Source organism: Malurus melanocephalus, unplaced genomic scaffold (assembly GCF_030028575.1).
Source record: "Malurus melanocephalus ecotype Western Australia unplaced genomic scaffold, MMel_1.1 scaffold_323, whole genome shotgun sequence".
In the NCBI taxonomy this organism is placed as follows: Eukaryota; Metazoa; Chordata; class Aves; order Passeriformes; family Maluridae; genus Malurus; species Malurus melanocephalus.
In genome coordinates this window covers 561,866-587,887 of record NW_026623555.1, presented here as the reverse complement: position 1 = coordinate 587,887, position 26,022 = coordinate 561,866, and the positions used below count along the sequence as shown (strand labels likewise).

The following is a 26,022-nucleotide window of genomic DNA, read 5'->3' as shown; positions in this document are numbered from 1 at the left end:
GAGAATAATTTTCATGTCTAGCAATTCATGGTCCATTTTCCTTTTTCTGACTACTTTATTTCAAAAGCTTCAACAAAACACAGAGAAATATTATTTCTTCTGTTGATATGAACAGGACAAATATGAATTAGAGTTATCATACCAGCAAAACAGAAGAATAAAGTAGAGGTAAAAAACCATGGGATGTAAAGGGCTACAAATGTYGGTATTTCAACTTCAGTGCCACAAAGAATTTCTTAATTTAAATCAAAGGTATTATAATGTAGAGACCTTCTGTGCACCTAAGGGTGTTCTGAGTTTTTGTAAATCCTTCTACCTTAAAATTTTACAATAAAGATTGTTTAACTTCAGAGCCAAATATATATGATTTTCTTTTTTGTCTTTTCAGACATTAATATCAAATGTGCAGAAAAGAATGGTCTCCATGACATCACTGAACACTAAAAATGGTATGCATGGGACTTGGGCCAGAAGATTTGTTTCCCAAAGTTATTGATCTGTAATTCAGCAGGAGATCATTCACTTTTGTCAAGAGAAAATCCAGGTTCCAAGAAAAACTTCCTGAATAAATATTAACATCAGTACTCCCGCTGATACCAACTCGGATTTAAATAATATAACTGACATCTGAAGATGGAGTAGAGTACTGAGTCTAACAAAAACTGGAGAYATCTAGCCCTAAATAAGAATACTGACCTCATRAACACATCAGAAAAYCGGGTGGAGARGACATTTTAATTGYRGAAATTTAMATTTTCATARGAGAAAATAYAGAGGAAAGGTAAGAGAGGTTATCTKTTTTAAGAGAAGTTCTCATGTTAAGAAACATTCACATTAAAATCAGAAGAGCAATTTTATAGCTTTTAAAAGTACCCCCCACATATAACACTTGAGGCTTTAAAATGTGCCAGTCAAACAGCAGCTTTCCAGAACRCACTGCATTGTATTTAACCTCCCTGAAATAGCATTAAAAAGTAACTCTCCCACTTCCACAGGATTCCACATGGTTTGCCTATCTCCAACAAGAAGCTGGAAAATGATTAGGAGGTCAGCAAAGACAAGGAGTAAAAGGGGCAGCTATGCCATTCAGRTGTATAGAGGTTAAAAACTATTCAAGTGTACTAGTTTCATATCAGAGTAAATGAGCAAGGCCTCTTAGGAGTGATTTGAGAAAATAGTAAGTGTGAAGTCATGTGCTTGACAAACCCAATCCTTATTTCTCACATAAAGTTACAGGCAGTGGTTTCATTGTTACTGCTTTGCAAAGAGATCTTGAGGTAGTAACAGAAATTTCCACACACATATCAACTTCTGTGGGGTAGAAGTTAAAGAAACAAAGTTTGGAACTGTTTGGAAAGGAATAGAGAACAGAAGTGTTATGGTTAAACAACTGTATACATCCATAACAGCTGCCTTCCTGAATACTGCATGCACTTTCTCACCCTGAGGAGAAGGATGATTATTGYTATGGAATGGCTTCTGTTTAAAGAAGTCTGCAATCTAGAAAAGAGGAAATTCAGGGAGAATGTAAACAGAAAATAACTGTTCACTGTTCTATGCAGTGTGTGAGGTATGAAACAAGTTAAGAGATGCTTCTCTTTCAAAAATAGAGGAAAAAGGATCTGGCTCTTAACCAAATAAACTTTTGCTGTGGAATTTCTAGTCAGTTAGTGGGAGTGCAGATACTCTAGTCCCTGGAAAAGTTAAACCTACTGGGAAGTGGAAAAGCTGTGGAGGAGAAATACTTTCAGAATTTTAGTTTCTTTGACACTGCTAGTCACCCTGGAATTTTGAAAGGACAAGTTTTTGAAGACTAGAAGAGTATTCCAGGGGTGCATCACTAAACATTTACTCCTCAGCCTTCACTAGAGCTAAGCAAGCCATCACTTCTGCAAACAAGATACAGGGCAGAAATTTAGTACGGATGTTCTTAGATTCTTTAGATAACTACAAGATTATGTCTCAAAATTGCTACTGGAATGCAAGAAATGGCAAAACAAGCCAGCAAAACCACAACAAATGCTTATTCATCTGCTGGCAGTTCTGAGTTTGTCATTTTGTACTAGAATGGCTTTCTTCTCCTTTCTGTCTAAAGCACTCAGGGCAGATTTCTGGCAGTAAAAATCTGCAGTGACAAACTACTGTATAAAGTCCTCAGTTATAAAGCAAAGAATCTGAAAGACCAGATCTGTAGTACTGCCCTGGACTTCTGGATTTTAGAGCAAATCATTAAGAATCATCCTATGCAGTATTATTAACTTACTGTTTACCTCAACAGTCATTGTTAGACCCATGAGTAACTCTCAAAATGTGAGTTTTCCAATGTAAGACAGATTACAGCACATTATTGCTGCTTGTAGAAGCATGAATCTGTGTGCTTTTTTTCTGGTTAGGATTTTGAACTATGCTAGGATTTTGAACTATGTTCATTTTCATCAATCTTCCTCTCAGTTGTGTCCATTCTTTTAGCACCTGAGTAATTCATTAAAGGAAATAGCCAGGTTTGTAYGATGTTCCAGGGCTAGCAGGGTGCAGGCCACCCTCTATGGCTGACTCACTGTTGAGTAACAGATGAGAACATGTGACACAGCCATTCAAAGTGCCATGGGGAAAACAGTTCTTCCAAATACAGCTAACTACTTTCTTTTTCTTGCAGAACTTGTAGTAAAACTCCAATTTTGGCTTCAGTAAAGCTTTTTCTTGACATTGAATTTATACCCWTTCTTTACCAAATTGAAATGAAAAAGTGAGTACAAAGGCAACTACTCTTATTTCCCCAGACAYCTGAAGAAGTCCCATTTCAGTTTGAAAATTAAAATTGCTCACTKCAAATTGCAATATTATCTCCTGCTAAATGGAGCATGACATAAAGGAATGTGTCCATTGGAGATGGTGCAYTAACAGCCTTTCAAAGCTCCACCATCAGGGTTGAAGGCCCTGAATCTGACATTCAAGTGCAGCTTTGTTGGAAGGTGAAGCAATTTGCTGAAAGGAGCATATGGACAGCATTCCCTGTAACACACTCAGGGTGCCRCAACCTATGTCATTCACCATGTAGGTTATTGCTTCCTTAACTGAATTACTAAACATAGAATCAAGAATGACATTTAGATATATAGGGCAAGATACCCAATTAACATGTCTACCAACCTCSCAAATACTTCAGTCTCTTTAAATAYATTWTCTGTTTCTGCTCACACATCCAGTAACCCAGACAAAGATAGCATGCTCCAGGAAAAGAGGAGGAAAGGAGATGATTGGCTGTTCCACAGTCTCAAATTAGCTCAATGTAGCAAAACAATAATTGCTGGAGAATTTCTGACTGTAAGTTCAGCAAGTAAAAGTGCTGAGAAGACTCAAGTTACAAAGCTCAATCATCAAGAAAAAAAACAAAATAGGATGCATGTAGCAGATAAACCTTTATCTATTGGGAAACGGTAAAGCATTGAAAAAATAATAATTTAGTGTAGACATATTTTAGATATTCCAAGGCTGTTTGGAGGAGCATGTTTTTTTTTGTTTCTACTACACATTGTAATTCATAAAAAACATTTTTGACCATATCAACCAGGTCCATTTTTGTTCATTGATACTACCCACATGAATAAAAAACCCAACACTTGAATCTTCCACTGTTGCTGATAAGCTATTTACCTGTCTTGGGATCAATGGAGAAATAYGGTTGCCCCTGCAGAATGCTGTAAACCACTCTAGCACTGTTTCCATAAGTGGGATCATCAGCGTCTGTCGCCTTTACTTGAAGAACATACGCTCCTGCAAAGAAACACAGGTCATCACATTTTTGTCATGGAACAGTGATCAGTGATGTTTCAGACACATTAGTCCAGTTGCTAGTGGATTCTGCTGCAATTCTTGTTCCACTGGGAAAAGGGTGAGAATATAAGAGTTAGTTCTTCATCTCCATGCTAACAATCATCTAGGKAAYAGCTGARGCATAATGGGGAAGAAAGRGWAAGGAATCCACCATCASAAGATACTTATAAAWAGTTTATGATGCATRCATTATTTGCAAAAACTTTTTATATAACACGTACWGGATGGAGGTTTGGGAAAACTCAATATTAAATTTTGAAAAAGGATTATACACCACAACTTTGTGAAAAAGTAGACAACCATGAAAGTAAAACATGGGAGTTGCCTTTAAAACAAGTGTTTGGTCAATCAACTCCTGAATCTTCAGCAAGATCAAGTGAACCAAGCTCTGAGTGCATTAAAAAACCACACTGCAGTCTCCTAAAGGTGGAGTTCATATTCCCATTGTAGAATAAAATTAGGTGTTTAATTCATGTCGTTGTATTCAAAATCCAGACTTGACTACCCTTGCCTCTCCAGTTCAGGTCAGTAAGACATGAGGTACTGTGGAGGAAGGGCTCCTTGTCATTCTGTTTCCAGCCATAACTGTAGACCTGACCTAGTGCAGTTTCCTTTACAGTTCAACTTAAAAGGGACCAATGGAGCAAAAGAAATGCACTTGAAAGCAGAAAACTCACTGTAAAAGGCAACAGTCTGCAGAAATATCCTATTCCTCCTGCTGGTTGCTAATCTATTTACTTGCATTTCCTCGCTGCCCCATAATTAAAATAATTTTCAAACTATAATCTTCAGCAATACCAGCTGCCACATTGTTAGCCTATCCCATCAGCTTTGAAGAAGCTTTTTTCCTATGATCTTCTGTACAATTCACTGTTGGAATTTGCAGTGCTGATTTAGACTGAAGGTTGCCTACATGAGAAACTGCTCAGAGACATGATTTACCTCTACTATTCCTGTTTTAAGAAACATTGAGTATTTGGAGATCATTTGACGTTTTTTTTTCAAGAATTCATATCCATGGAATACWGCAAGAGCTTCAAGACTGCTACTCTTCTGCAATGAAAACTGGCAAGTTTTAAAGAATGTTCACAATTTTAAATAAACCTTAATGTATTTGTCGAGGTTTAGCTCTGGGAGTTCCTCACTGAGAGATGTTCCATGGGAAAAGTCCTATGACTTAGACAGGAAAGTAACAGYGCAGGTTAACTGTWTGGAGRATTWTTTTTTTTTTTCACTGCCTGGCCCCTATTGTCTCATCATATGAGCACTGACAGAGGTGCTGAAGGGTTTGGTACTAACACAGTAAAAATGCTACATGATGGCATCAGCTTTCTCCTGTTATGTTTTATTGAGCAATAGAGAATGAAAAGGTGTCCCAAGAGATATTCTTTCTCTCTCCTGAAGAAAACACAGACATAAGTGTTATTTGATTAGCAATCACTTTTTAGAGTTAATGGGCTGACCAYGTTCTTAAGCTGAGGGCAAGTTTTGTTAACATCAACTTCTAAAAGAAAGAAAATATTAGCAAATAATAAGTGAACAAATAAAAATAAACAACACAGCTGAACCCATATCTATAACTTTTCACTCAAAAATGTGATGCTACAATGTGAAGGAAGCAGRCAGTGGCCATCAAACTGCCTGAAAATTCTGCCACCGACTGAGATGCCTGATGATGCCTGCACATACTGATTGTTARTGTAGATATTCCTAGGTGCATGCTCCAGGTAGTCCAACCTTATTACAGAAAAGGAAGAAGAAATGTTGATTTACAAACTAAGTTTTATTAAGGGAGACATAAAGAGTCGTATTTTAGCTTGATAGGTAAATAGCAGGCATTAACATGAAAAATAATCCATTTCACATTGACAGCATTTTCAACTGCATTAACTCATCTGTCAAGTCTTTTTCAAGTAGCAGATAATATGTAAAGATTCTATTTTTGTGAGAGGTCTGGCATGTTGGTTTTATTTTTTTTTTTATATGCCTCCAGTCATTTACTTACTTAAATGCATACTTAATGTTCTAAATAGGTTTTCTGAAATTGGTTTCTCATCCTTTCAGTATTTTCAAGCATTACTTTTCGTACCTAACAAGTTTTCTATTTTATTGCAAAGCAAGAAACCAATGTATTTTTAAAAGTAGGCTCCAAAATGTAATTACTTTTTCCAGGCAATAATGCTGGGCACTACAGCTGTAAATCTTTAATGTACAAAGGCAGCGATGAGGGATCACATTAACTATAGTTCATGACWTTTTAATTAAAATATATACTTACATTACCACATGGAGTAATGAAATGAACAAAAAAGATACAATATTTCTTGGGGTTTGGAAATACATTATATGATAGTCAACGTTTAAATATGTTTTTAATTTTCATGTGCAATCAACATATTTGATGTAAGACATGATAAAATGCAGAAAAATTGAATGATGTGCTTTATTTATGTTTTAGAAAGAGAAAAAGTAATGTTAAACCATTCACACAKTTCAAGAAATTATATGAAATTTTAAAGACTGTTTTCTTTGAAACAATGCAGGTGGCATTGAGTACTAACATACTGTAAAATGTTGTTTTAATCAAAACAAAAAKACTGAATTCACCTGAATTTTACTCTGGCTAAAATGCATTCATCAAAAAGTGCAAATAGAATGCAGCTATACTTGTAGGCAAAACTGGCAGAAATGGCACTAATAAAAGCCTTGTAGTTTATATCAGAATAACTGGAAGGAACTGCAGGATATCTGAATTTACATCAAAACAGAAATGTTTATGAAATATTGATTTGACTTCTAGAATTATTGCAATTCTTTTTCTGAGGATCTCTCATTGGTAAAAATACTACATTGCCAAAATAAAAAGAATCTTTGAAAAAAGAGCAWTATTGATGAAATATCTTCCCATCCAAGGAGTACTAGAAAGAAATATCGAAATATTCTAATACCCAATTTGATTATGAATAGTCAAAGTTTGTTAAAAAAATTACTTTAAAGTTTACACGCATCCTCTCAAATTTTGAAACAGAATATTTATTCATTGAKTTTTTTTCTTTCCTGCCTTTTTTCCTTATAAAGCACTAAAATATTGACACTGTTCTGTTTCAGCTTTGAAACAAATTTTGCCTTCACCAAAGTATAGGTGGGGTATTTTGCTGTCTGTGGAGCTATTGCTGCCTTTCAAAATAATCAAGCAGGAAATCTGAGTTATTTATGTTTAGTTTGTTGACCTGAAGAGTGTGACAAAGGATAGACAAATCCTGACAAAGGATAGACAAAACTCAACTGGGACTAGATAAAATAGTTATTTAATTGTACAGGAAAATGACATGATTCAAGGCTATGAGAATAATACAGCAGACACTATTCCTGAAAAAACAAACAAACAAACAAACAAACAAACAAACAAACAAACAACAACAACAAAAACACAAACACAAAAACAAAAACAAACAAAACAAAACAAAAAAACAGAACAACAAAAGAAACAAACAAAAAAAACAACAACAACAAAAAAAAAACCAAAACAAACCCATTGTCAATAGAAATGCAAAGACTAACCAGAAAGGACATGGTGACATGTCATGTCATATCACATTAAGAGCAGCTTTTACTACACCTACAAATACCATTAAGTTTGGTTACTAATGCCAAGATTCAGTTAAGTGGTGGCGGTTCTTTGTTTTACAGAGAAAGTGAGGGTGGCCTGCTTTGAGGCTTTGAAAAGGCAAAAGAAGCCTGGTTGGGAGCATTATGTTTTAAAGGTTAATTGAAAAAGAAAGGGGTGCTGAAATGATAGCAAGACTTCAAGTGTTCCATGGGCTCTGGCTGGAGCCTCTCTCCTCACCACAGAGATCAGAGGCTCAGTCAGAGCAGGTGACTCATGCCCTCATTCTGCCAAATTTTGAAATTCTCCAGTAACAGAGATACCACTTCTTTGGATTCTCCTGTGGGGTCCTGTGAAGCAGATTCATTCCTCAAACTCTTCTCTTTTGGAATCCAGGGCTCTGATTCTGCCATTTTTCTTGTTCACCTTTTTCTTGTCTTTTGTAAGTAGGAAACGAATATGTGACACTGTGAATTTTCATGGAATTAGTTTKTGTAATGAACTACCAAGGTAGTTTCGTTTACTTCAAGGTGAGTAAAGACATGGTTTTCTTGTAGAGTCAGAAGAACTGTCTCTATCGTACTGCACAGCATCTCCCATGTAAGTGATTTAGTACTTTTGAAAGAAATTAGATGATTGTGAAAATATTTTTTTATGGGCAGGGGGAAAGAAGAGCACAGCTGCTGGCATAGAAACTAACTACTTTGCTCAATATTCTTTCTAAACAATTCCAAAAATAACACCATGGCAACCCAAACAGCATCCATCTTATCAGAATTCAAGTAAAAATCTAATCAACACACTTCATAGTTGTGGGTTTGGGGTTTTTTAAGTTGAAGAAAAGAAAAAGTGAATTTATGGCTCACTGCAGCACTACATTGCAATTCAGATCAGGAGATGCTGTGTCTCAATAAATATTCCCCTGACCTGCCACTAGTGGTTTTAGCAAAACTCCGGTACTGGAGTTTTGTGCATTTGTAAAGAGAGATGCTGACATTGCCCTTTTGGGGCTTATCTTTTATAGAAAAATTACCAATAATAAGTTTTGAATATATACTCTGGACGCTGACTCCCACAAAAGTAATGTGAGAAAGGCATATTTTACTTGGAAAAGTCAGTTTTCCAGTTTATGTATTCATGGCTGTGCAGCCCCGATAATAACACCAGCTTGCTGGCTCCATCAATATCTTGAATACTAGACACAATCAGAGAAGCACACTTTTTGCCTGTTTTGCATTCCAGACATCACCCTGAACATATATATTTCTCTCAGCTGTCAGAAACAGCCATGCCACAAAAGCAATACTGCCATTCTCTTTTGTAATTGATGAAGAATAGGAGGCTTTTGCTAATAGTTTTGCTGWGCTGGTAGCTAAAAGCAGCTGCTGCAAGTTTCAGTGTTTAGTGCATAACCAAGCATATTCCTATAGTATGTCTAGAATAACATTTGATTTACATTGGCAACAATCCAGGGACTATGGAAGTTCCTTTTTTGTTTTCCTACAGGTCATCCCTGTGTCGCTCATTGATGATGAGGGTAAACAGGGGAAACCTACTGCTGTGGTGGTTTTAACTAATTATTTAACTTAGGAATCAGCAAAGCAATTATTTTCTTTTCCTTTGGTTTTTTTTTTTTGGTTTTTTTTTTTTGGTGCTGTCATCTGTTGGGTTCAGCCACAGTTAAGCCATTTCATGTGGCTAAGCCAATAATGCCTGTTATTCATTCAATATTTATTTAATTTATTTATTTTTATTAATTTAGGCTATTCATTTATTTATAAAGACATTCAGCTGCTTCCACAGTCTCAAGGCTGTGATAATGTTTACAGAGGTTACGCTTCTGAAGAAAATGAGGAGCTGGAAATAGCAGCTGATAGTCTATACCCAGTAYGCACATAAAGGAGTGGCCTGGTAAAGTAATTGCTGGAAATGATGCATAAGGAGAATGGCAGAGGAGYCAATTAGCAAACACTAAGCTTAATATCTATCTGCTTGAGCAATACACCTCTTGCCAGTGATTYTTCCCTTCTGTTTTCAAGATTGTTTTCCACTTACCAATATGACAGAAGTTCGTCTCATATATATGCAATTTAGCAAATAGAAAAATTTAGCTTTGACTTCTGCTTTTATCATCTTGATACCTTGATTAGTTTTCAGGCCAYGACTCAACAGGGACTTAAGTCTGCCAGTATACTTTCATGACCAGGATAGGTGAGATAAAAATAACTAGTACACTCTCTGATGATGATAGCTGTGCTGGTAAATCTCCTGCTGTAGATGTTTCTGTGTTGATAAAAACATGATTTGGCTGYCTTAGTTTATGCTTCACAGGGAGGTGGTTTAAGTTGTATTAGAAGAAAGAACTTTTATGATATCAAATGTTATGTCTGAACCAGACAACTTTTCCAAAAACACTGTAGGAATGTGTCCTGGGAAATATCTTCTTCAATGGAATTGYAAAATAATAAATTTTAGCTCTACTCAATGCACTGAAATCTTAAAGGCTTGAGGAAAAATGAGTCATCCCTAGAATAATTAAAAAAAAATTGCTATTCATTTATTAATCAACAACGGTAAAATTGTTTCAGTGTGATCAAAACATTTTCCAGATGCAAATGTTCACAGAAAAGTCTAAGCATTAAGTTCAGTTTGAGCAAGGAAAGTGATACACTGGAACACATTCCAAGCTGATACAACCTGATGGYTGCCATGATATTTACCTGTACAGCATTTGTTAATATCAGCTGCATGCACTTTGAACAACACAAATTCTTCTCGTGCCAGATGAAAGAGTACCAGGGAAAGAATTTTTAAACAATCCAGGAAATGGCATTCACTGTTCTCATGGAAGAGCTCCTGGAGATTCTTAAGGTTTAGCAAAGAACTTGAAATTGTGGCATTCCTCCTGACAGCCCCCAAGTCCCTCTTGCTCCCAAAATAAAAGAACATATGCCAAAAATGGTGATCATCACATAAAGAACACAATAGAAAACAAGTCACAGTGTTGCTTTCATTATTTTACTGTTTAAAGTTTTTATGAGCTGGAGTTTCACACATCAGTTCTTCAAATGTCAAATGATTTGTTCAGAATGTAGTAATAAGAAAACTCAAGCTTTACAAAGCATACAAGAAAAAAATTAGTGTGAAATAAATGTCATTCATCGTTCATGTCAGCTAAAAGGACCTGGTTTTGAATCTCAGTAGATGTTCTAATATTATATGGAGGCAGGGTTGTTTCACTATTTTTTACCAGATATTGGACCTGCTTAGAATTAATTGAATTCTGTGTTCACCCAGGTATTTTAAGCTAAGCAAAGTTAATTTCCACACCAGAATTTGGTGAAAAAAAGATCTTTTAAGTCTGGGATAAAAGAAAGAAGTTTATCACGGCCTTTTTCCCAGTTATATTTAGTCATGCATTTAGGATCAAGTATTGGTAACCAAATTATATACTTATGTGGTAATATTTCAAGGAAAAGACATTTGGAGATGTTGATGACTGACCACTTTTAAAGTTTGCATTGCATTGTATCACATCTCTTCGTACCAGCTTAAAATGTTGTGGTTAAATCTCTCAAGAAGGATGCAAAGCAGTCTTCATAAACATATTTTGTTTTTGTTGTTTGTTTAATTTGCCTCTCCTTTCCTACTCCAAATCTACAAATATCCGGRGGGCAAATTTGGGGTAGGCCGAGTCATGAGAATATGCAGAAATTCAGAATCTGTCAGTGACTTCTACACAATCTAGTATGCAATGAAATTCTCTGTGAAAGATGTTGACTTTAATTATTTAATCAGAATATTGCTTTGAAGACATTCCTGCTACTTGAAGTTCAAAGTACTGAAGAATCCATAGAATTTTACTCTATACATTTGCATTAAAATTTAAAATGTAATCTGATCCRTTCAGTGACTTAATTCATAATGTCAATACTATTCTACACAGCTCTCTACATCAATATCCAACTACACTAACCTGTGGTGAAAGGAAACAGCAACCCCACACAAACCATGATAGGGGTGTGACTATAGGGGCTTCAGAATATGGAACAACACAGATGTCCTCAGGCTTGACAAGAGGTTCCCCTCATGCAAACTCATTTGCAAGAATAAGAAAAATTACAAAAGAGGCCTTGCTACTCTAAGTGACATCAGAAGAAGAAAAGGGRGAAGAAATCCAGCATTTGAAAACTCTCAGGATAACATACCCCTGAGTAAGTCCTGGTCTGATTCCTRCCAGTGACCGATTTACACCATGAAACACACTCTTTCCCAATACCTCTTACCTTTCACCACAATAACCAGGCAAAGTATTCCTAAAACAAAACTAATGAACTGATTTCCCTTTCTACAGGAACAGTGAAAGGAACTTAAGGGATTCAGATGATTGTGRTGGATGAACCGAGACAGCTTGCACAAGGCTGACTGTGCTGACTTTTCTCCTCATCTGGACTTTATGTTCCCCCTCAAAAATCCTGTCCCTGTTGTAGGAATGACCCAGGGACTCATAAAGGTACAAACTGAGGTCAGCTTCAGATTTCCTTAATAATTCACAGCAGTTGGTAGACTTTGAACATGCAACTGAATTATCCTTGCAGCAKAGACTCTTGASAGAGAGTGGGAAYAARCAACTGGCAACAGAAAGCCATGCAGGTATTAAAGTTACGAGTGGACAGACTTTAAACAGAGCCCTCATGTTAATGGTAAGCATGTAATTAATTAAAGTAATTAATTCCACTTTGTTCTTTTACTAGAGGGAATGTAGTGTCACTATCTTTGGAAGCTCCCAAGAACAGATTAGGCATCCATTAGGAACAGCCTATATGTGCTGGTCCTCATGGAAATGCATTCAGTGGTTCTGTGGTCCCTTCTGACCCCAGCTTTGTGATGACATGCACTGCATAAACAGACATCCTTCCCTTCGAAGAACTACTGTGCCCTTGCTCTTATGGCTGTGATAGAAGTGCCTTAATTCAGTTCACAAGTGCGTTACGGAAGCAGATCTTTCTTTTGCCCTCAGTACACTCTTCCAGTGCACAAACTGGATTATTTTGGGCTAAAGMTGAGCTGGAAGGGAGGTGTGCACTTTTGGTAGTTGAGAGCTTATTTGAAACCATGAGGGTAGATATATTCAGGATGCCAAAATCTCATCATACTCTGTTTTATCACACAGCTCTGTTCCATCATGCTACTGCCTAGTATGACATCACATTATTTGCAGAGCCTTTATATACTATAACAATAGAAAAATATTATTATTGTTTCACATCAGAAACGATTGCACCTTAATTAACAAAAGCCTATAAGGTTTTAACTGAAGATGGAAGTTGTTATGGTAGTACAACTACACACATTTGGTCAATTTCCTAGCACTGAAAAGAGAATATTTTAGTGATTAGGAGAGAGAAGAAATTCAAATCACAAGGTCATATTGCACATATGGAAGTTTTAAATATACCTTTAAAAATAGCTGAGCATGTTTCTTCTAAAACATTAGGGTGACAACTCCCTCCTTTTCATGTGCTTGCATTACTTTTTGATTTTTTTTTTTTTTTCATAAAATCATAGTAAAACATTCTAGTGTACCAGTCTGTTTTTTTGTTGATATGGACAGTAAGTCCAATTTAGTATTTACTTCATAATTTAGAACAATATATTGCTTTGATAATATAGTCTTACCAAACAAAGCCTCAAGCATCCTTCTCAGCAGGCAAATTTCTGGACTGTACRCTGCCAGACTAGGGTCTTAAATCTAGTTTTGTTAGGAAAAGTCCAGTGAACCAAAGAAAATGTCAGTGTTTCACTGGAGGAATTCACTTCCCAGGCATAACTGGGAACATGTTCTTTGCCAAAAGGTCACAGAAACATGCTTTTCATTTTTTTCTGCCTTACTAAGCACAACTCAATTTCAAGATACTCTGTGCAGAGTTTTTCTCAGCATGAGGAAAGACTGAAGCTGTGATGGTAACAGAGAGATCTTTTCCTGTTCTTAATTCAATACCAGACTAATACTCAACAARGTATTTCACTATTTCTTAGGTTCTCCATGATAAAAAGAAAGCAGGAACCTTCRCACAGTGGTAGATACTGTTCTAAGACAGTTTTAATGAGCAGTGATTTTTGGTGCTCTGTGGTGTGATGGTAATAGAGATGTCTTCTGTTATGTTATTGGTCAAGAGATCACAATAGACATAATTTGGAAAAGTAGAATTGGGCAGAAAAACAGACTATTCCAAAGTAAGACATAAAACATCATATCTTATTTTTCAGATTCCTTAAATTCCTATCTTTGAAAGAATTATGGGCTACAGTCAAGAAGCAGTCAAATAACAATCTCAAGAACTACAGAAATTACAAAATATTGCTTATTTTGAACAWTATTTTATTATAGAAAATATTTTATGATAGAAGAAGGCACCTTGTAACTGTGGCTGTGCAGATACCCAATATTCTTTTTGTCTGGTTGGTTTGTTAAAAGATAAAATACAGTGTGACTTCTGGAACAAGCAAAAATCCTGAGGCAATAATGTTATTCTAAGTTAACCTATATAAACCTATATAAAGTATACCAATACATGAAAAGCATTTCTGTTTTGAGCATGCTGAACAGGTAAGAGCAAGAAAACTTTTGTTTCCAGGGTTACATTAGGAATGAAAGACACTCAGGTATGCTGTGGGAGTTCTCAGTTCAGATGCTTTTTTTGCCTGAGGAAGTTCAARTTTGTGCTGCCCATCTTTCTGGAAAACTTCATACATGTGACTGCTTATAAAGTTTTATATTTCATTTAATCATTTGTGAAGTTATATGCCTGTTTTCTAAGACAGCTTCCTGGCTCTCATGCMATGTAACTCTTCCTTTTATTTTGTTCCTTTTCTGTTTCTTCTCTATGAGCACTCCTGATCAATAGGAATCTGTGTTTTCAGAAACATGAAACAATATTGTGAAGTGAGCCTGAAAGACATACATTTATCTTTGATAGGTGGAATAAGACTACTGATGGTAAACAAACAAAAAGAAGTCTTCTACATAAATTTGACTACTGCTTTAAAAAAAAAAATCCCTAAAACATGTTCATGTATGCATAATTGGTTAATTGGCAAATGAATTCAAGACATCTTGAACTGAGCTTTTAAGTGAGTGAAATCTTAACATGACCCAAAAATTGACTTCAGAAGCATTCTTGCCCTTGGTRACTCCGTTTTAGTATCTTAAGAGAGATGCAAGGCACTGCTATGGCAAGTGAGAAATATGATGGAGAATAYAGGGAGGAAGGAGGTTTGAAGTATGGGACAAAACCCCCTCCTCCACTGTTTAGAGAAGACCATGACTCTAAGGTTGCTCCATTTTAAAATGAACTTTTTTTTTCATCAGTGTGTCCTAATTGTGGGTACTGAAGTTTTACTATTTAACTTTAGGCACTTGAGACTTCAATCTCAACACTCCAAAAGTTAATGTACCTGCCCATCCCAAAACACAGGCAGTATTCATTTATCAATTAAATTTTCRTTCATCTGTTGTCTAAAAATAAGGCTGAAGCCCCATGGGATAGCCCACGCTATACTGACTGCATGGGTTGTGGCTGCAAAGCCTCTAACTGGAATGATTCCAGAGCAGATGAAGAGCCAGCCAGTGGTCCTTGGATTATTCCAGGTGACATTAAAGGCTGAATTCATGTATGTGCTACTCTTGCCTGTGTGTCAGAGGTAAGCCCAGACCTCAACTCTCCATCGTTCTTCTTTTATCCAAGGCTGACAAAATAAACTGTTCTCATAGCTAGTCAAAAAATGTATCTTCTGGCAAAGTATAATTATTATCTTTTAACCAATTAAAACTATTTCATGTTATGCTGCACTACCCATTTTAAAATCCTGTTTGGGAAAGCTGAGATCCTGTTCATTCCAAAATTAACAACAAAGTTGTCATTACCTTGGATAGCAAAGGGCCATATGTTTAGATATCCCTCTTGTTTTGAAATTCAAAATCTATCTAGCTCTATCACTAGATAAAACCAGATGTTTCCCATCAGGTTGATAATTATMCAGAGAAAATGGATGAAAATTAAAATGTTCATACTTGACTTTGAGAGCTATCAACTGGTTTTGAGCAGCTTTTCTGCTGGCAATATTGACTCCAAGCATTTCCTGAATGATTCTTCAAGCATTCCTTTCTTCAAATCACTAACAAACAATGCATTCTGTACCCACAATAAGTGATTTAACTCTGTGGAAACCCTTAAAATATAAAACTTCTATCACTTATCGCACACACATTAAAGAAATCCAAATGTTTTGTCCCTTTTGCAAAGGGACATTTAGCATCTTCTAAAATATCTATTTAGATTTTCAATAATTTAAGATCTTTTGTGTGTTTTCTTATTACAGAAAGCATTTCCCTAATTTATTAGATAACTTTTAAGATTTTAGCACGTGCAAAAACATGATAGTCAAGGTTCTTTTAACTAATTTACTTGAAACTGGCTCAGAAAATTGTCAAAAACTTTTTAGAAATGTCCTTCAACCTGTGTGTCACAGATTCTAGAGGAGACAAATACCCCAACTTTTAATAAATTATCATTTATTTCTCAAATCTAAATGTKTTGGACATAATTTCTTCCCCAAGAGCCACARTCACATTTGTCAACTTAACTGATCYCWGAAATGAGATCCAAGTTATTCAACAGGGATAAAATTAGTAGCGAGCCTCAGGCATAAGACAGCAGTTGTTTTTAGCATTTGTTTTTGGTTTATTAACTACTAGAGATATACAACAAATGAAATCATAGGATGGTCCTGCAATCCAGTTGAATAGTCTCTTATTTGTTAGGGTTGTTTTTTTTTATTTTGTTGGAGTTTTTTCGTTGGTTAGTTTAGTTTAGTTTTCTTTTAGTGTTTTTGTTTTTGTTGTTGTTGTTGTTGTTGTTGTTGTTGTTGTTTTTGTTTTGTTTAGTTTGTTTAGTTGCTTGGTTCAATTCTTTAAATTTTCTACAACTGCGGAACTCTTTAGACGAAGTGGAGTATGTGTACCTGCAAAGGCATATTAAGGTGCTCAAACCTCCAGTGTCTGAAAGCAGTAAGTTCTCAATTTTCCTCTCAACTTTATCAAGGCTTCTAGTCACAGGACAAGTTGCCATCTAGTAGCAAAATCAATCCAAACCAATAAAAATGCCAAGTTTTCCATCGAGTTGCTAGAAGCAATCTCTCTTTAGAGGATGGTGATACTTTACCTCGACCGACTACAGCTCAGCTCCTTGGCTGCTTACAAGACTCATACATTTTGTAATTTCCAGCCATATTCCTATTCCCATTCCCATAGCCTCCATCTAGTGAGCCACAGAGAGGAAATTCAGCCAGACTAATCTGCAGTTTCCCGTAGTTATTTACTACATTTGCTTATCCTCCCTGTTTCTCCTGACACGTAGCCTACTGTGCCTGTTATGAAACCCCTGTGCCCCCGTTTCTTTCTCCTCTGGGTCTTCTATTCTCAAACCTTGCCCAGGACTAGCTTGATAAAATGTTCCTGGTGCAGCTCCCGTTTCCTCTAGTTTTCTCTCTACAGAAAAGAAATAAAAATAAAAAAAAGGCCTTTTATAGTGTCTCCTTCCCACAAAGCAGGGAAGCACATTCAGTCACTCAGTCATTGCTCATTCTTGAACACTAACGAGACTATTTCTGTTTTTTTCATACTCTTTTTAATTCTATTTTATGAAACAAAATGGTATCCAAAATAACTATTTTTGACACACTTCAATATTTTTAATCAATTATGGGATGAATAAATGTGAAATTGTATTTTCTGGAAATGTATTGCAAATGAAACGATTCACACTGCATCACAAGGTTTTTCCTGGCCCCATTGCACCTAGTGTCAACAACAGAATTGTCAAGATACTGACAAAAATGTACYAACTAAACAATATGGACATTTTAATGAGAAATTTAATGAGAAATCTAAGCAGTGTCAGGCCACTTACGATTTTCTGGTTTTTAATTTATTCATTTTCCTTTCTCTGTAGGTCTTTATGCTTTATTCTTGTTAATGAGGACTCGTTGAGGAGAAATGTATGGGAAGACAGTGGAGAAAACAGGCTCATTCATTTCTTTGTTAGTGCAGCTAAATATAATGCAGAATACAGTCTGATTTCCTTAAAACTCATTAGGCATGTGAAGGCCGCACTGAATGAGGGAATGAGCTCTTTTACCATTTTGTAAAAATGTCTAATTAATTTTCCTTTGTCACTTTCAATATGTTTCTATTACATGCTTGGGACTGCTGAGGCTCCCAACGGTGACCGAATTTTGCAGCTGAAAATTGCTGTCTTTAAGTAATTCTAAGATTTTCTTGCTGAAAACTCGTAAGCACACATCAGAAGCTGGTTGTGGCCACACAAAGACCCTATTTGGTTATGCTTATTACTTTTACATTGTCTTGAATTCTATTTGTTTATTTAGAATAATTGCAAAGTTTTGGAAAAGTCACCTGCAATATTTTCCTCCACACTGTAAATGAAGATTATATGCTTCTGAAATATTCTTCTCATAGACAAACACACAGGAGCAAGGGATCCTATGGACTACACACTCTTTGGCAGAAATGAGCTCTGCAGTGTGTTCAGTTCATCCAATTACCTGCTAAGTTACAGGTAGTGCCCAATACCATGTGCAGAAGGCGCCAGAATACACTGTCATCAGAGATTGTCATGGATAATGGTCACCTGTGTCACCTGCATGGGAGTAACTGACTGGATAATCAACACTTCCAATGTCACTGGTAACCAATGGAATGCTTTTACCAATGACTGTCATTGTATTTGAAAAACAAAAATTACTACTACAGAAGTCCTAAAATCAGGTGAGTTGCGCTGTAGCAAGAGAGTAAATAATAGCATTTGTATTTGCCCTCAAAAATCTCCAAATCTATATATTATTTGAATTTCCTGTATTCTATTGCCATTTATTTCACAGATTTATAGAATAGTTTTTTTTTTAATAGATGCTTATCACTATGAACAGATAATTCAAGTAAACAATTAAGAAACTGTTTCTGACTAAGTTTCTTTGTTCTCCTAATTATTCACATGGCATTTATTATGCAAGAAATAATGGTTACTTTGCAAAATGAACAATGGTGACAATTATATTGTTAATAACTGCTACTTTTCTTCTCATCTTATTTAATTTGTAACTCTTGCAAAATATTCAGTTTCATGGTAGGAACAGCCTCTAAATTATGACTTCACTTTACAGGAAGAGTCTTCCAAAAGATAGATCCACCAGATGGTGCCATTCACCTAGCCAGATGAGGAATTTGGTCCATGAAAGTTTTCATTTTCTTATTTATATATAATCTTTAGTAATCAAGATATCCTTGCTCACCATTTTATCGGTGTCCTATGCCTTTGTGAATGTTATGTTGATTTTTATCTAAACTTGTCAAAGCATCTGTTTCTCAAGGAAGGGTATGTGGGCAGCGATGACCTAATATGTTAACCAGGAGAAGTTTGCAATTTTGTTTTTGTGGTTTTTCGGGGTTTTTTTACTGAGAAGAATAAAACATGAATCTGGGAGGAGTGGCTGATATCCCAGAGGGCTGTGCAACATTACAGAAGGACCTTGAGGGGTTGGAGAGATGATCAGAGAAGAAATTCAACAAAGGCAACAAAAATGATTCAGAGAGTTGGGCACTTCTCTTAAGATGAAAGGTTGAGAGAGATGGACCTGTTTAGTCTGGAGAAAGATGACTGAGAGGGTACCTAATTAATATCTGTAAGTTTCTGGAGGGAGGGTGTCTACARGATGGAGCCAGGCTCCATAGGACAAGAGGAAACAGGCAGAAACAGCTGGGCAGAAAATTCCACATGAACATGAGCTGACCAAGCACTGCAGCAGTTTGCCCAGAGGCTGTGGAATGTCCCTCACCAGAAATATTCCAGAACCTTCTGAGTGCAATCCTGTGGCATGTGCTCTGGGTTGAGCTTGAGCAGGGAGGTTGGACCAGGTGACCCACTGTGGTCTCYTTCAGCCCTACCCACTCTTGTGATTCTGCGACTGATGCAAAACTTGCATGCAATCATAGAAAATAAAAAAGGTTAAAAGAAAAGCCTAAGTCCCCTACCTAAGTCCCCTACTTTTCCCTGGAAGCAATTAATGTTTGCCTTCCATAAATGCTGAGAATGTTTTACCCTTGACTAAATATATTTATCTTTTTAAAATTTTGATCTCTAGATTTGACACAAGCTGGAGCTAAGTCTATCCATTAAAAAAAAAAAAAAAAAAAATCACAGGCTTTCCTGATTTAAGTGGTCACATCAAATTATTAATACTTCTTATCAGAGAAAATGTTTTTACATCTACCGTTCTGTTATTGATCCTAGGCCTTAAATAGCAAATAAAAGTCCAAATTCTCATTTTAACAAGAACCTCACCCTCTTTTGTCTTCATACCATATCTTAAGTAATATTCGGTTTTTCCCTGATCCTTCTTTTGAGTCCAACAGAAAACCATTGCACCATAGGGTCCTACATCCTTATCTGGTCTTGGCTTAATGAAAACACACAATTTCTTTCATCAGGCCTAAGGTAGCATTGGTCAGAGAGGGAGTCTTCATCTGCCTCCATTCCCCAGAATCCCACAATCCACTCCACAGGTGCCTATCCTTACTGTTCCCAGCAGAGAAATGACAGTAGACCAAATGTACCTGGAGCTGCCAGCGAGAAAGTTCGAGGCGCCTGAGAAACAAGGCTCATAGATATAAACACTGTACCTCCTGAGAAAGCACAGGCTGAAAACAGATTAAACACAGACTAAATGGTTTGGTGCTAAGTCTGGACACTTTCCTGTATGGCTGTGTGCCAACACAGGRCTAAAAGCCACACAGGCATAGCAGTGCTCATCCATCCCCCTGAGATCCAGGACGTGTCAGTCTCTGCTCAGACCTGTGCTAATGAGCACAGGCAGCCCTGGGAGCAAAGCTGCCTCTCACAGTGCATGCCCAGGGACTTTGCACCAATGCAAACAAGCTCTGAGTGAATCCAAACCAAATGTTTCCCTATTTAACACAATAAATTTATACGCTGAGGCAAAAAAAGGAGCATTTTCATATAATGTCTGGTTTCAGTTTCATCACAACTCTGGAAAGCCCTGAAAGCAGACTCCTCTGTGGAATCAAAGGGCCTCCTTGTTCAAAATTACTTTCCCATTTAAACCTGGAGTCTCTCACAATTTACTCAGGACAGCACAAATGGATTTTGGCAGAACTCTTATCTTTACAAGCGTGATCTCTGCCTGAGGTATTCACAGAAYGCCTTCGCTTTTACTTTCTTTTGACTGGTTCTCAGTTTATTTATTTTCTCTATGTTAAAATAGAGAAATTAATAGTTAAATAGTTAAAATTGTCTCCAGACTTGGACATCCTAATTTTACACATATAAATGCTTTGAAATTGGGTTTTTGGCCTGAATATAGGATATATATTTGCTTGTGGGTGTATATATATATATGTACTCCTCCCCCCCATATATATATATATATATATGTATTTGTGACTGGCCTGAGAAAGTTAAATCTTGACACATAATTAGCAAGATTTCATATTCTATCAAATTTCTTGGGGCTTGGGTTTGCTTGGTTTTTTTTGTGGTTTTTTTTTTGTTGTTTTTGTTTTTTTTTATTTTTTTTGTTTGTTTGTTTGTTTTTTTAACTGCTGGTGGTAATAACAGGTTTTTGTATAAAAACTACACAGTGCCAAAGCCCTAAATGGTGGATCACACAATTGCTAGGAAAAAAAAAAAAAACATTCTGTAACAGTTTCTTAGTTTTTTTTAGGGTAATATTTCCCTAGTCAGAAAAACAAAGATTGATAATCACTTCAAAATTTATTAAAAAAATAATAAGAAAGGTAAGTGATGCTAGTACCTTGGTGTCTGGGGATCAAGCCAAATCTGCTGAACCTGACCAATTTTTTAAGCCCAGTGCTGGTTTCTACAGTGGATTGTATTAGCACATTTCTAGAACAGCTCATCTTCTGAAATCGAACTGAAATGACAGGAGTCACAACAGTGTTAAAAAAAATTGATTCAGGTGCAATGGCACTAATCCAAAATTTGACATAATCTGACTTCTACCTCCAGAATGCTTGTTCTTACTGACTGTGGCTCTTTTCCACGTCTCAGTGTGGCAACGTGTTCAAATAATTTATTTTTTTTTTTTAAATTTGCCTTCACCGAAATGTGTTGCTTCTTCTAGAACATGTTGCAAAGGCTGATTTATGCATTCACTATTCCTCTTTTTCACTGGGTGAATGCATCCAGCTAAAGTACAGTGGCAGTGCAAGACAGGTTAAGCAGAAGCACCCTTGCAGTAAGTCCTCTGTCAACACAGAAGGAATGAAAGACGTCAGACAGCTTAACTTAAGACATTAACTTCAGTACAATATTCTGAGCCAGACTCTAACTTTGGGACATACTTTGTTTCAAGTACACCAGTGCCCTTGTGTCAAGATAAGTGGGTCTTCATCCAGAGWGCCTTAAATACATAAAAATTCAGTGGTTTAGACAAAAATAAAGCGATTAAAGTTAACTATTTCTGCCAGTTTTGGATTGCATGACTGTTATTGGTTATGACTAATGAATGGTGTTTATAGTGACTGTTGCACAAATCACCAAGGAATTTCTCTGGCAGCAAACCACACAGACTAAGGACTTCATACACCCTTTACTGAGGAGATGAGGCAGGACTCACATAAACAGATAAATCTTTCAGTGTCATTGCAAGTAAATATCTGAAATTATATGTTTATTTAAACTCTTTCCTTTCCAGTATTTGTACATTTTATATTCTTACTTGGGTTTAACAATATGTGACCATTAGAAAGACATCATCCTAATGGTATCTCATTTTTCATCCCTTTCACTTCCTGATCATAATGCACTAAAAGATGCATTTGTATTCCAAACATTACAAGGAAATATTGAAACAAGTATCATAGTTTAGCCTTTTTCTAACTTCATCCCCTGGTAATAAGAAATTTGTACCCTTGTGCATAAGAAACTATGTAACAGATTATATTATCCTTTTTCTTCAAGCTATGTCACAGTAGGACATATTTCCTCATAGAATGATAGAATGGTTTGAGTTGGAAGGGACCTTAAAGATCATCTATTTCCAACACCCTTGTTGTAGGCAGGGACACCTTTCACTAGACCAAGTTGGTCGAAGCCCCATTCCAACTTTGAACAATTCCAGGGATGGGGCATCCACAAATCCTCTGGGCAAACTGTTCCAGTGTTTCACCACTCTCACAGTAAAGATTTATTTTTTTTTCCAAATTTCTTCCTAATATCCAAAYTAGATCTACCCTCTTTCCATTTGAAGCCATTACCCCTTGTCCTACCATTTCATGCCCTTGTTGCAAGTCAGCMGGCAGCAGCAATAAAGGGATCTGTTCTTGCTCCAAAAATTTTATAAACACTCCCACCTTTGTGAATGCATTGCACTTTGCCCATATTTGCACAAAACTAACTTAATTGAATKATAACATAAAAAGCAACTTAAAGATTTTTTCCTCTGGATAAAATTTTGTGGTTTTGTACAGAATACCTCTTCACCAAATGTGAAATCAGAAATTCTACTCTACATAATTTATCATGGTTCCTCTGGACCCAGGGTTTGATAAAGCCAAAGCTCATGCAGTTATCTCCACAGCTTATTGTTGGATTGCATTTCGTTTGGTGTAAAGCAGAGAAAGCTGGTGATTTATTACAGAGTATGAGAAAGATTACCAAACTACAATTCCCCATTGCYCCCATCCACTTCCCAGGGATAAAGTTCTGGGACTGCTGAGAGATAGTTATCAGCACCTTATTGCAAAGCCACTCTGGGACAGAAAAGCAGGCAGTTGGTCATGGTTACAGAGCATGAGGAATGCTAAAACCATGACAGTAACCTGGTGCACCCTCTGCCCACTCCAGTTTCTGTCCTCTGCCTTTCCTGTGTGGGCTTTAATGAGTAACACCAGCACTGGTCACCCAAGCAACACAGGAATTCAACTTACAGGCATCTGGCTACCTGTCAAATGGCTAACTAAATAAAGATGTCTTCTCAGAACCCAAGCAGGTCTTGTCTCTCTTCCCAGCCCTCTGCAGTCACTTAAAATAATAASAATCATGCTACTTAAATATTGCACTGAAAATAATTATATGATGAATATGYTGTAAGGTTTAATTGAAAGAGAGCAAAGCAATTATAGGAGTATGAGTTTMATTTTATATGAAATTTAAATAAGTACTCCTGAATTTTATTTTTACTTTCTCTTTAATCTGCACATATCTGATTTTTATCAAATTAACATTTAATATGAAAGGACAATGTACCAAACATGATAAGTGCTGTGCCCTTTCCTCCCCTTACTTCACATGCTTAGAAAAGGTGAGGTTTTTTGKAGGGGGGAGTTTTTGGATTTTTTTTTTTTCCAGAAAGCTTGCTTTCAATTACTTGGATTTTTAGGTCATCACATTAAAAAACATACACCACTTCAGTTTCCTTTAATTATTATACATTTGATTTTAAAAATTCTTTAGGCAAAATTCTGTTCTCAGTTACACACATTCAGCCTCACTGAAGTCATTAATTACCATTTAATCAGATATATAACTTATTCTCAGGGAAAGCAGATAAGAATGAGAGGAAGGGCAGGAAGAGAAAGGACTCAAAGCACAAAAGAATAGTCTGACTAGCAAAGATAATTTAATAACATAGACATAACTAAGGCTTATTATGAATATTCTCTTCTTYCTCTGATTTTGTGAGTTAACATTCAATTAAGATCAATGACTACTTTCATRTTTCATCAGTTTCATTTAAAAGACAAAGGGAAAATTATGTTTAGCTATAATTGCATTTATAAAGACCATGCTGGCTTTAAAGTTTTCACTACTGCTATTTTTGGAAGGTACTAAATACACACAGAGCAGAGAGACAGAAGGTCTGCTAAAATGCAGAAAGGAGTATAATCCCACTAACAGTAGAAATAACAGTGGAAGCAATGATACAGAGAGATTATATGCATTGCACCATATCCTCCTCTRCCCCTGAACCAAGCTACCTAAAATTACTTAGTTAGGTCTGTATATTTAATGTCTTGCTACATTGATATGGACAAGAGCTTGGTTAAGTTGAAAAARCAAAAAAGTCACTATGCCAACAAAAACTATCCCAGGCAGGGAGCACACCATTGTGGTTAAATTACTTTTAATGCCCATATTAGTTTCCATACATTGTCTTATACCRCAGCCAAGCAACTGCTGCCACCACTGCAGCTACAGTGGGAGCAGTCCGAGCTGCAGAGCTATGTGTGCTCTTGTACCCAGGAATCAGGAGATGCAGCATCCTTAGCTGCTCACTGCCATGCACTGCTATACCTGCATTCATCATCTTCTCTAGGGTAGATTTTGTTCAGCCAAGTTGCCAGAACATTGGCTGTGAGCTCTCTGCACCTGAACCCAGTGCAATGTTCTCCAGCCTGGCTTGAGCAGCCTGCAGTAAATGTTCAAGCCAAGACAGATGTTTTGCCCCTAAAACAGATAAGGACTTAATATGCCATTCTTTATCCTTGCTCAAATGTGGGGATGGTACTTTTGAGAAGCAGAAACACTTTCAATTAACATAATTATTTTTGCAGCAATTGCCTGATTATGGCCTTTTACATACATTTCAAAAAAAACCCATCAGAAGCAAAATTACATTGGCTGCCCAGAATATATTAAACCACTGCCAGTTATCTATCTATATTATTTTCACTAAACTGTATTTGCAGTGRTTAGCATCACTGACCTGGTTTCAAYGCATGTCAAGATTAAAAATATGAAAAGCTTTTTGCTGTATATGTTGCAATTGTGTATAATAATACATTTTCATTAGTCRTGGGTGCATTTCAAGAATTTCAGAGTCCTAATTTCAATTAGGCTTGTGAGTAAAGGCTTGTGAGACTGAAAGTTAGTCCTGTCTTCTAGCTCTGTTGAGTCTATAAAATTGAATTTGAAAGTCAACGAGAGAAGACTCTTTCAAATAGRCTTTCAAGAGTCTGCAATTGGCCAGAAAAMYTYMAAAMMMSTYYTWWKRWTTYTYMARMAWTTTKRMMAMYTYCYYMAWTWWRAMAWTWRKKTRARRWWWWWTWAAAAAAAWATTAAATARTGGAAAATAAAGATTTATTGCAGAACATCTCTGAAATGTCAAAATTTGATTGATTATAAAAAAGTTTTAGAGGAGTGTTCATTTTTCACTGAATTGGTTTGTCTTTACCTAATTTTCAAGTATAACTGCATACAACACAGTTATTGACAATATTGCTTTTTAAATGGTTTCATGTATATTTTCAGATCGTCTCAACAACTCAACTTTTAGCCATTATGATATAAGAATAAATGGAGCCTTCACTTTATTTAGCTTACAAACTCTAATTCTTGAAGATGATGTTATTGATTTGGGGTTTGATTCCTTCCTTCCTTCCTTCCTTCCTTCCTTCCTTCCTTCCTTCCTTCCTTCCTTCCTTCCTTCCTTCCTTCCTTCCTTCCTTCCTTCCTTCCTTC

At 36.3% G+C, this 26,022-nt stretch overlaps 1 protein-coding gene and 1 long non-coding RNA gene across 4 annotated transcripts in view; one reads left to right on the top strand and one right to left on the bottom strand.

Moving 5' to 3' along the window:
* CDH12 (cadherin 12) overlaps positions 1 to 26,022 on the bottom strand; it is a 152,291-nt gene that overhangs the window by 70,395 nt on the left and 55,874 nt on the right. For 2 of the 3 annotated variants that reach the window (XM_057377742.1, XM_057377743.1), the window contains exon 3: positions 3,655 to 3,774. The exons of the other annotated variant lie outside the window; for it this stretch is intronic. In XM_057377742.1, the coding sequence (XP_057233725.1) occupies positions 3,655 to 3,774 (120 nt within the window). The remainder of the gene's footprint in view (positions 1 to 3,654; positions 3,775 to 26,022) is intronic. 3 annotated transcript variants of the gene reach the window in all.
* The window catches only part of LOC130580324 (uncharacterized), an 11,097-nt gene continuing 1,521 nt past the window's right edge, over positions 16,447 to 26,022 (top strand). The window contains exons 1-2 of the long non-coding RNA XR_008966093.1: positions 16,447 to 16,511; positions 17,455 to 18,290. This is a non-coding gene — a long non-coding RNA (uncharacterized LOC130580324). The remainder of the gene's footprint in view (positions 16,512 to 17,454; positions 18,291 to 26,022) is intronic.